The sequence below is a fragment of the Eurypyga helias genome, unplaced genomic scaffold (genome assembly GCF_000690775.1).
Source record: "Eurypyga helias isolate BGI_N326 unplaced genomic scaffold, ASM69077v1 scaffold13204, whole genome shotgun sequence".
In the NCBI taxonomy this organism is placed as follows: domain Eukaryota; kingdom Metazoa; phylum Chordata; class Aves; order Eurypygiformes; family Eurypygidae; genus Eurypyga; species Eurypyga helias.
Genome location: NW_010245693.1, coordinates 162,823 through 174,589, shown reverse-complemented (window position 1 = coordinate 174,589; position 11,767 = coordinate 162,823). Strand labels below are relative to the sequence as shown.

Here is an 11,767-nt window from a genome sequence, read left to right as displayed (position 1 = left end):
GCATGGGAGCCCTCAGCCTAAAGAGTAATTTCCCAGCAAGTTATTAGCACCAGAAAAAGGAGTTAGGATAAAAGTGCCTCCTCATCCATAACTCTAACCAATATGAAGCTAAAAATACATGAAAAAGAAAACAAGTTATGGGTGTTGGATCAAATGGAAAAAAAAATTCTCTCACAGCAATGTCACCTCTCCTCCCTCATAAACTGCAGACCTTACAGACTGAGAAAATTACTGTGTCCTCCAGCATATAATACAGTACAGAAGAACATATAAGAAATCCTTACTGCTAGAAATATTTTTTGTGTCATCTGGAAAAGTTGAATTTCTCTTTGAGTGGCCTTACTCTGGTAACAAGAAAAGACAGTTAACATTTATTCATATGTTGTACTGATTAGGAAGTATCTCTACAAACACAAGTTACTTAGAAACAGCAAGTCTGAAATAGGAGAAAACACCAAGAGAAAAACAAGCTGTAAATACATTTCAAAAATGTGTTTGTTTTTTTCCTTTTTCTTTTCTTGACTAGCACCATCTGTACACAATAAAGTATGAACATAAATGTTTGGATAATAAAGATTTGCAAGGCACTTAAACAGTTTTTCTGGATAGGTTTTCTTTTAATGAACCTCTCAATGGAAGTCCTACAACCACCTTTCCTCCTCCCTCAGCTAAAGCAGGGAAAGAAGTGTCTTCTGCCAGCAGTACTTATTTACAGACATGTCCTTAAAGGTTCCTCAAAGTGCTCTTTTAGGCTAAGAGAATCAACAACCTTATAACTCCATTTTTCTTGCTTGTCCTGGTTTTGTTCTTTTTTTTTTTTTTTAATACTACTCTTCTGTATAGTATAGCATCTCTCTCATACACACAGTTGAGACTTGACTCCAACCTTCATCCTCATTCTGTTCTTTGGGATGCTATTCAGAAGGCAAAAGGAGGATGGCAGAGATGTGCATGGAAATTTTCGAGGTTCATACTTTATCGGCGTCTAGAAGTGATGTCAAAACAGGTGATCATCATGAGATGGGCCTTGCAGAAGTTGACACGGTTTTCCAAACGTTCAGTCACACATTCCAGGGCCTCCAGGTATTCCAAAGAATCCAGCTCAAATACCTGCTCCAGATCAACTGTGGGAAAGAAAACACACAGCTAGGAAGAGCAGACAAAACCTAGTGCTGGTTGGTGAGAGAGACAAGTCTTCAAACCCGTGAGTACTGTACACATTATCTCTGGCTTTCCATTGTCATTAAAAGTTGCCTTTTCTGTTTAATGGCTATTAAAATGGCACAGCATCTTGCTCATAGTGAAAAATACTGTTAAGATTTCATTGGATGCTTTCTTGAGCAATATGCTCTGCCATCCTCTCCAAACGGCAGATGCCTTTTGCCACACTCCAACACCCTTAAGCCAATGTTGAATGCTAAGCACGTACTGACATTCTGCTGGCTGGAAAGGGAATTAAATAGGTGTGCTGCCCTGGGAGGACAAGTCTTTTGCTGAATTCAGAACTGAGTTAGAAACCAACCTCCTTGCTTCTCGCACCTCTCCCTGTTCCATGTGATTCCCACTAGACCTCTCGAGAGTGTCAGGGGAAGGCATACACATCTTTCACCCCAACACAGGTGCCCGTATGCTGCCAGAGACCAGATGGCAGCAGCTCCCAGGGAAGCTGAGTGTTAGATATGGTGTCTGAGCCAGCACTTCCCATCTTATCTGGTCCCTGAGGTCTGTGCTGTCCTTGAGGCTTTCTGCATTTACCACATTGGAACCAGAAGCAAAGGCATCCTACAGTAAGTGGATGGCAACGTATGGCAATTCTCTGCCCCCTTTAAATCTGTCCTTTTTACCTCTCTTCCTTAACAGTGAAACTTATACTGTGGTTGTTTTGCAGGATGTACCGATCTCGTGGTAACTTGTGGCAGCTGTCAAAGGAAGAGTTAGGATGCTTTAAGAAAATATACCAACCGACCTCCTTTTACCCCTTTCACTTACCCTAAATAAATTGAAAATACAGTTTTTTTCCTAGAACTCTTTGATACGAACTCGTCTGCTTGCTAAAACTAAAATTGTTGTACAATTACTGCAGTACTCTTTATCTTTTTTCCTTTGAGGTGCTGAGGTCCTTCTTCATTTGAATGTGAATGCCCTTTAAGCTCTCTGAACTCTACACATCTATAGTTATAAAAAATGGGCCAAATTCATTTTTCATGTAAGCCTAATGGTGCCAAGGGACAAATTTGCTCCACGGTGTTATTTTTGTGGTAGAAGAGTAGATTTATAATATTGCTCATATGTCTGAGTGATCTGAGGCCAAAAAAAAATATCTCATTTTCAGAAGCTGTGGACTGAAACGTGTGAACGTTAATCTACCAATGGCATTATTCACCACTACAATGCTGAACCATTTAAACATTCAGCTCTCAGGCAAAAAGGATTGTTCGGTTCTACTGTCAACATTTAATAAGAATTATAGCAACTAGTTCTAGAAATACAGTCAATCTGAAACTTGCCCTTAGGCCATGTGTCTGTTCATTTTAGTTTACAAACACAGTGGTTCACATCTCATTCTGAGCAAACATTTCTGCTCCCCTCCATCGTCCCCCCCCACATTAAATAAACCAAAGGACAGCTATGAGTCCAGGCAATAAAATGACATCCTTACATTCACTGAGCCATTTATTGGGATCCAGCATCAGGTACTGTTTGGTCACCTCCAGCTCTCTCATTAACCACTCGTACTTGGCCTTGACCTCAGCAATTCTCTGCTGGCGATGCTCCAGGATTTTCAGCTTGGCATTGAAACATATCACCTCCTGTCAACCAGGGAAAAAGGAACAGGAAAGGAGTAGGGGAAGAGGTGAAGAAATACCCTGACCCATTCAGTCAAATGATCTTCCAATCAGTAATACCAACAATGAGTTTTACTCTGGAAGCATATGAATTACTACATGAAATCATCCATCATCTGGGGCTTTTTTATAGCTTCTGTTTGGTTTTGATGTTTTCCATCAGTAAGCTTTGGAGATTTTTCAATGATAGTTAATAATAAACCATAATAATTAATAACAGGCAGCATCTTGAAATCACATTAACTGTAGCAAAACATTTCTGGGTTTTGTCACCAGAAGTTTGGCTAAGAAAATATAAGGTCTTGGGAGAAGGAAATCTATTGCTTGCTGTATTAAAATCCTAAATATGTGCTCGGCGCATAGGAAATGCAGTAGTCATAATATAAGAGAACTGGTAGCAATATCAAATTTTAAACATACTTAAACAAATGGAATATGTTATGAGAAGCCCTAGAAAATTGCAATCATTAATAAAGAAGATACATCTTCTGTAAAGATACAGGGCACAGCAACAGCACAGGGTGCAGTGCTGTCTGGAGACACCCAGCCTGGACTAGAATGACTTCTGAGGTGTGGCAGACATCCAGATGTGCAGCAAGTGAGCCCACGGTGAGGGCTGTGCTACCCTCGCTATTGTGGGAGCATTCCCAATACCAGAACCATCTTCTCTAAGCCTGTGTGAAGGTCTCAACACTATTCTGCCTTCTGCTCTGTAAACAAATCTGCTGTGTGGGTGAAGCGCAGTGGAAACACCACCCCAACAAATGATGGTTTTCTCCATACAAAATCATATCAGAGAACAACAGCACAAACAGCCTAGTCAAGTGACAGGGCTAGGAAGAAAAAGTGCCTTAAAATAATAATCAATTCTATATCCACCATATCTCTAAAATTGATGCTATCCCACCAACTTCAGATACTCTTCCCAATCATACCTCTCAAGAGCTGACCTTTACAATTCCCTGATTTTCCTGTAAATTTAGAGGCCTGAGGTTGGCAGGAACAACTTTCTTAGAGTGAAGACATCAGCTATCCTGAAAACAATATCATCAAAGCTCTTGAGGCACCATTGCTGCCTTGAAAGACAGATGTGACCAGATGCTGGAGCACAAGAACCACCAAGACTATAATCAAGGGAAAAAATGCAAGGCACCGATGTCTGATAGCTCCTACGGAAGAAGGCATAACTTGAGTCATAAATGCTCTGAAATGAGATAATAGGTTTTGCTGCCTGTTGAATTCACCATATACAATACTACACATTTCCAACTGCATAATCAGAATTCTCCGTCTTACACCCTCCAGGAGGAGGAAGGCAGAATACATGGAATGCACTCACCTTGCTGTCCCCACCTCGTCGCCGCTGGAGCCTCTCCACATCATCTATCTCATAGACTTTGATCTCAAAGGGCTCCCCCAGCCCCCTCTGCCCACTTCGCAGGGGCCCATCCACCCAGCGGACCCCGGGGCTGTTGGCAGGCTTCCTTGCTGGGGAAGAGGTATCAAGTGATAAAGCTGGGATAAGCCTTCGTCTCTGTGAACCTGCAAATGTGGAAAGTGCCATTTCATGTTAGCACATGTGTTATTGCCTCTCCTTCCTGCTCCATCTGCAGAGAAGACTATAAACTATATATATTCAGCCTTCCTACACACAGAAGAAAATGGAGCGAAAATCCAGGGAGGCTGTGGATGTTGGAGTGAGCTGTAACTGCAATGTGCTGTACCCAGTCACCACGAGTCAGATCCTCACGTGTTCTTTGGTGCCAGACTCCAGGATTTGATCCTCAGGGGCTTTAGGGCTGTACCCTAAAGTCTCCAGAGTTCGCACCTGCTTCAGAACCTTTGCTCAGGTATCAGTGTGTACAGGTACACCAATGGCGCAGAGCAGCAGGTTGGAACTGGCCTGGCTTTGCTTTCCTATATCTTTGTTGGTACTGACTCTTACAGCCCAAGGACAAGCATTAGACAGTCTCTGTATAGACCATCTCCAGGGTGGGTGTGGTATTGGGGTTTTTTTTAATCATAGCACAAAAAGCACTTTGATACTCCAGTTCTTTCACTATGCTGGAGTTGAATGCCAATATATCATCAGAACACCTTTGCATAACACCACCATAGGCAGGCTAGAGCAGTAAAAACACTAGGGAGGACAAAATGACTGCAGTTAGTACACCTGAGCTTGGAGGTTGCCACCAGAGTCGCATTAGCCTTGTTTCTCTTCAGTAGACCATCCTAAACCATTTCCCACTTACGCAATAACTGCAGGGCTGGTGACGGGCAAGAAAGCAGCAAGAACGACAGGCTAGTAGAAGGGTTAGTCACTGCGTCTGCTTCAATACCAGTGCTCATGCACACCCACCCTGCCTCAGAACGCCAGCACAGTGGGTGGGAGCACTGCACCGGCTGAAATGTACTGTGGCTGATAGAGCCTACGCTATGCGGAAAGCATGTGCCACGTGAGCTGCCAAGTCAGGGCCTAAGGTAAAGCAAGGGGGGAAAAGTACGTCAGTGGCCTGATGGCAGCACGAAGTGTGAGCATTTTTCTTGTTGGAGGAAAGAACAGACACACACACAAAAGAAAAATAACCGGCTACATTTCCTTGCTTGGTTTAATACAATCAGAGAGCAATGGCTGTTTTTTTTAAAAAAAGTTTTGTAGCTGACAATTCCTGCAGGGTCTGTGCTCAGAGACAACAGGAATAGAAGGGATGGGAGAAACCAACAACAAGAGTCAGATCCTGCGAGATTGAATGAAACTATTAACTCACTCTGTTGGCTGCAAGAATAAAACTGATGCCAGCAGGGAAGGGATGCAGAATGATCATGCAGATTTTATTTTAAAAACAAGATAAAATCATTTAGAGGAAACCCCAGCACTACATTTATTAAAACTTGAATGTAAATAGCTTCAACATGCCTGCCAACTTGGTGCTTCAATGGAAGCCAGCACAACACCACACCACACCCACACACCCCCCAAAGCCAAAAATATCCATTGATTGCCTAGATTTTGGATTTGCAAGTAACAAAACGTTGTCTACATTCATTCATTCTGTTTCTCTGCTGACTTTGCGAGCTATCACACCTTATCCCATTCATTTCTGAGAGCAGCAGTCCGTGCTATAAACCAGTAGTTAGTAACCAGTAATTAACCTGTAAATGCTAGCTCTAAAATGGGTAAGAATGGTCTATCTTGCTGTATATCTGGAAATCCTGTCTACAGAGCTTTTATTTTAATTCACCTGAGATAATTCTATGCAAGAAAAGGAGAACACAACCAAGGGACCTCTACAAGGCCCCTGTATACCAAATGGCCTGAGATCTGCACTGCCTGTCCTGTGACTCTTATCATAGTTGTATTTACTAGTCAAACTGCAGCCTGGCAAAAAAGCCCATGACAGAACAAATCAAGCCTTACAAATTCCAGCAAGTAGGAGTTATTTTAGGTCTGTGGTACCAGTCACTGGAAGTCGATGTCAGCATTCAATTACCTTGAATGCATTTCAGTTAATCTCCAGATTAAACTGCCTGATCAAGAGAAGAATCAGATCTTGATAAAAGGAAAACCAAAGTCAGACCCATCACCATAGCTAAAAAGTGACAACAATGAGAGAGGCACAGTTTGGGAAGACCCCAACAAACTGCAATGCTAAGGGTGACTCTTGTCAGCGATGACAGAGAAAGGCAACCAAATGGTGAGAGCAGCTGCATACCTAAAGGGAGATGAGAACAGGTTGGCGGACTATTAAACATTCTTAAATGTAGTGAGAGATCCTGCAATGGGCTCAGCCTGTCCTGGGAAATGAGCCCTCCACCTGCCTAGATGTGTAGGGCACTGAGTACATCCCTAGTGTCACTCAAGACCAAAAGGATCTAGTCATTAAATACTTTTAAAAATACATTTTAGCCTTTTGGCCATGGTTTCTCACAGGAGCAGTCTTTCAAATTTTATCTGAGAGTAAAAGTAATCTTTTTCCTATCTTTGCTGTTCATCAATTTTTAGAGCCAGCAACACTTGCAAGCGTCAGATCTGACCTCTTGTGTAATGCAGCCAAATGCTGCTAATTCTTTTCACTTTGTGCTCTGCATTAATGCTCACATCTCCTTTCATGCCATGCCCACAGACTAGCTCTAGTATGTCAAGGAAGCAGCCGAGCAGACTGGAAATTCCTTCTGTCTGGCTCTCCCATGCACGGCTGAACTGTAACTAAGGCAGTGCCTTTTTCTGTGATGTTTGATTTTCTTCCTTTTTTCCCCACTGTGGCTGTTAATACAACCTTATTGTGTAATGGGGCACCTTTAAACCATCCCCACTGGAAGAACTGCCTCTCCAGCCACAGCCAAAGCCCAGGTCTGAGACACTCTGGGAACGCAGGAAGTCACTCCGATTCACCTTGCCACGACAACAGCATCAGGCTCTTATTTGGAGGAAAGCAAACCAGATGTCTTCAGGGTATGAATTACAGGGATGATGGTGAAACGTTTTTGCATTTAGTTCCCATTCATATCCATTGGGCTCAATGAGTAACAGAAGCCTGTGGCCTAGAAGGAGGGCTCCAACCTGAGGGTCCAGCTGATAGTGCTTACCCCTCAGAGAAGGGGCAGTGGAGACTACCATAGCGGCAGGAGACATGCTAACATGAGCTCATTATGTTTTCCTAGCCAGACATGGGTTATCACAAAAAAGCGAGGCTGCTGGCTCTCGGCACACCAGGGCAATGTGGCAAGGCACAGCCGCCTGAGGTGGGCAGACTCGCTGCCATCCGGGCAGGGGCTCCTTTGGGATGCAGGGGCTGCTGCGTGGGCCTCCCTGCCACACCGCAGCGGGTGCGCCCGCATGCGAGGCAGAGCCCCAAAAGGAAGAGGGATGTGTTCTTATCGGAGCCTTGAATGCTGGCTGGGGTGGATTTATCTGAGGTTTAGAGGGCTTTGGGGAGAAATGAAATTAAATGAAAGATCTCCTGCATCTTTGCAGTAAGGCAAAACCGAATCTAGCTTTTCCTAAACATGCACTGATTAATAGGCTGTTTATTAGCCCAGGTACAGAAAATAACGGAGTCTTTTGACAAGAGACTCCTGCCACTGACCTCTCCATTCAGCCTCTGTTTTTTTCTGATTTCACCTTCAATGGGATCAGTAAGAAGATAAAGCCAAAGCAAAGCTTCAGGGTGAATGTCAGGAAGCAGCTGACAGCTTGCTCATCCGTATCCACATGCAGACACGACAATTACATTGTTAAAGTTAATACAGTTTTCTATTTACATAGAAAATGCCCATTTGAAGTCCCAGAATTTATTGGGAGCACTTGATGGGGTTAGGATCTCATAAATTTTGACTGTATAGTAAATAAAATGCTTTGTAGGAGTTACAGCACATTGGTCCTCTACTGCCCTGTACGCATCTTAGGAAGGCAGCCATCGGCTCAGGAGCTCAGCTGGAGCAGCTCTCAGCAGGTCCCTCCCACCTCTGCCGCACCAGCTGGGACTGGGGAGAGTGCACCCTGCCCAACACCTCAGCAAACTGACTGACCCCCTCACCACCTAAACAGGATGCATTCCCCCGTTTAAAAAAAAAAAAAAACAAAACAACAAAACACTGAAAACTCGATCCCAAATCCTGTAAGCTGAACCCAGGACAGAATGATGACACTTTCATACAGCGTGTAGAGCAACGTGTCATTCGATAAATGTGTTGGAGGCTATGTTTTTCACTTAGTTTGAATTTATCCACACTCAGAATAACCCCTCTTGAGCCTAGCTTGGGTGTGAATAATCAGTCTGTGACATAGCCCTGAAAATGCACAGAATACAAAGTTTGCTTTCACAACAGGTGTTGCTCTATCTAGGTTAAGGTTTGGCCAGGTTAAAATTAAGATAAAGGGAGTAACACAGCAGTGAAGGTGTGCAACGTGAAAGCAGATCTGACTGAAGAGTGGCACTGAAGCTACGACATACTTCAGCAAAGATAAGGCCAGAGAAGCCTTAAGGCATTAGAAACGCACACCAAGCCAGCTAGGTTTGTAAAGAAAACTTTAAGGATAAGAAGACTCACTGACCTCAGCGAAATTGCCCAACTACACAAGGATATGTGCTTATAAAAGCATGTGTTGACCAGGGAAGAAACTCTTAAGAGGTCCATTTTTGCTTAAGTACTGTATATTTTGGAGTGTTCCCTTTAGATTGCTTTCCAAGCACACATTCCAGACTGAGCACCTTCTCTTTGAAAATGGTAAAGGCAGAAAGTATAAATTCAAAATCTTCATGAAAAGAAGCCTGATGCATCTCTCTTCAAAGCAGGATACATCTGAATGGGATGCAAAACCACTGCTCTCCTAGAAATTTCAAGGTGTTTCAAACAGAAAATGAAACTGTAACTTGATATATCATAATTTCTAAAGTTTATAGTGTGTGCCTAAAGGCAGGATGTGGAGCCACAGCTATTACCCACTGCACTCCCTCAATGTTACAGGAGGTAAAACTGCCTTTTTGTACAGAACCTCTTGTTCTGCATTTTGTTGTTTCTCACTAGGCAGTCCATCCAAACTCAAGGCAATTACAAAAACTAATCCTGGCTAAGTAGAGCAGTACCCCTACACTCCCACCCTTCCCTCTGTGTTTCCAAGAAATTTGTGCTTGCAGTAGCAATAGCATCAAACTCCAATGTAGCATAAAACTGCTTACTAGCAAAGATTATCTGTCCTATTTCTCCTGCTGCTCCTCACTGTCTGACAATGGGGGCTACTGCTTTGTTTGAGGTGAAAATGCAATGCTGACTTCTCCTCTCATTCCCATTTCCTAATGCGATCTGCCCTCATGGGCAATTGTCCATGACTGAAACAACTCCTCCCTACTCCTGACCTCCTTTCTCCTGTTTATCTTATAGTGCACTTTTCCCAGTGCAGAGCACATAGCTACTCACTCCTCGGATTTTCAGTCTGCACAGTTCCCATCCCAATTACTGAAGATACTGTCAGTGCTTTCAAATGGAAGGCCCTCTGATGGTGCAGAGACATTACCACAAGTATTTAGGGTATCCATCTTGAGGTCAGTACTAAGAACACCAAAGAATTCAGGCATTTATTGCAAGAAAATCTAAACAGCATTTGTTCATAGTGACAACTCAGATTGCATAGGAAGGACCATGTTGCATCTGAACACCTGGAATAGGAGACACTGACGGCATCCATCATTCAGAAGGAAATCTTCTATGTCCACCTCACTGTAAAATAATTCAGGCTGTTCTCTGCGTTGATTCATATACAATCCTGCTGTTGTGAATCAATAAGTACTAGGACACTTGAGGCTAGACACCACTGCTTGCTATACACTGGAATAAAGCAACTGTTGTTTATAATCTTCCATCCGTATCTATACTAGATATATTGGTCCTGTACTGGTATAAGGTACAGCCTACTCCTAATGTTTTTCTATCCACCCAGTTAATTTCTTAATTTTGCTTCATGAAGTACTGACTCCCTTTAAAAGGAGCTTTTCAGGGCAGTTTAGAGCTGGTGAATGAGCACTGCTGAAACCAGATCAGGAAGCAGCCCCCTCGTAGTGTGGCAGGTTGGCAAGTAATCTGGGAGATGCTCCCAGGGAAGATGCACATCACAGAAATGGGGGTGTGTGTGTGTGGTGTGTGAGTTCTCAGCACCCGCAATCCCTAGCAAAAATTATCAGAGTCTCTTCTAAATATTTATCTCACTTTGGGCTGGATTTTGGTTTAACAGGTGTTTGTCAGCATTGTGGCATTATGTAAGGAGCTGGTGATTTTTACTACAGTACTGAACTAAACAGCTGTGCCAGTTGCTTGGGCAGCAAAGGCAGAGCCTGGAGGTGGAAGGGGCTCCCTCAGCCAGAGCATTAGCTCCCGACAGGACACTGGTGGAGGCATTCCAGTGTGCTAATTCTGTGGCAGTGTCAGGAGCCGGTTTTATTTACACCCAGCCTAATGGTGTGCGACTCAGTCATGCATGTTACATGGAGCCTTCACCATGCACAATACCCTGCTGCCATTTCCTCTATTAAATCATTCCTATGTTCATGTGGCTGAAAGCTCAGTGCTGGCATGCAATAGTCAAGCGTGTAAAAAATGATTACTCTGATCCCTTTCAACACAGATTTGCTGCATGAAATGGCCTGGCTTTGACCTGGGAAAATCAATGCTGTTGTTTTAATGAACAAAAAAAAAAAAGAAGAAGAAAAAATTGGAGCTAAAGCCTGCACTTCCTCTCCTTTTACTCCCCCCAGGGCTGTCTAGCCACTAGTCACATGCATAAAGTAGTCACCTGCATACAAACAGTTTTTTCCTGTATAATTCTAAACATCCTTTGTCATGGTAAAGGCATAATGCAAGATCTCAATTAGCTACCATCACTTGTAAGCAAGTTAAAGTGGAAACGCTGGAGATGCCCTACGGCTTTGTCACAGAAAGGACAATTTTCATCTCCCCACACTGTGCCTGAGGCAGTCTGAACATGAACCAAATTCCTTTTCACTTGGATTCAACAGGAAAAGCTCAGGCTCTTTTTGTGGGTGTATTGTTTCATCATTATCATTTTGTACACGTTTCAAAATGTGATGCTTTACAATATTGGTTGGAGATGGACTTTCATAATTTACAGCCCATGGATTCAGCCTCTGGCTTTTTCTTCTGCTTTTGTAGGCAGAGCTAAGTGCTTTCAGAGAGTGAATATGTTCAAATACAGAGTTTTCAGGACTTTCCAGGAACCTCTACATCTCTATCCCATCACCAGAGCATATGAGTAAGAGAGAAAAACTGACTCTAATTGTAACTAATTATTATTATGTCTTAACAGTCTGTCTTTTTATTAAAGTGTTTAAAATCATGTAGCAATTTTCTCTGCTTTAGTGGTGAATCTTACTGAGAAAGAGCTGCAAGGAGTCATGAAACTTTACTGC

General features: G+C 43.0%; 1 protein-coding gene across 1 annotated transcript in view; it reads right to left on the bottom strand.

The window, feature by feature from the left end:
- Positions 1 to 523: 523 nt before the first annotated feature.
- The window catches only part of KIF26B (kinesin family member 26B), a gene marked incomplete at its 5' end in the record, with an annotated part of 168,232 nt that continues 156,988 nt past the window's right edge, over positions 524 to 11,767 (bottom strand). Inside the window, 3 exons of the mRNA XM_010150171.1 lie at positions 524 to 1,124; positions 2,660 to 2,810; positions 4,186 to 4,388. Of these exons, the coding sequence (XP_010148473.1) occupies positions 976 to 1,124; positions 2,660 to 2,810; positions 4,186 to 4,388 (503 nt within the window). The remainder of the gene's footprint in view (positions 1,125 to 2,659; positions 2,811 to 4,185; positions 4,389 to 11,767) is intronic.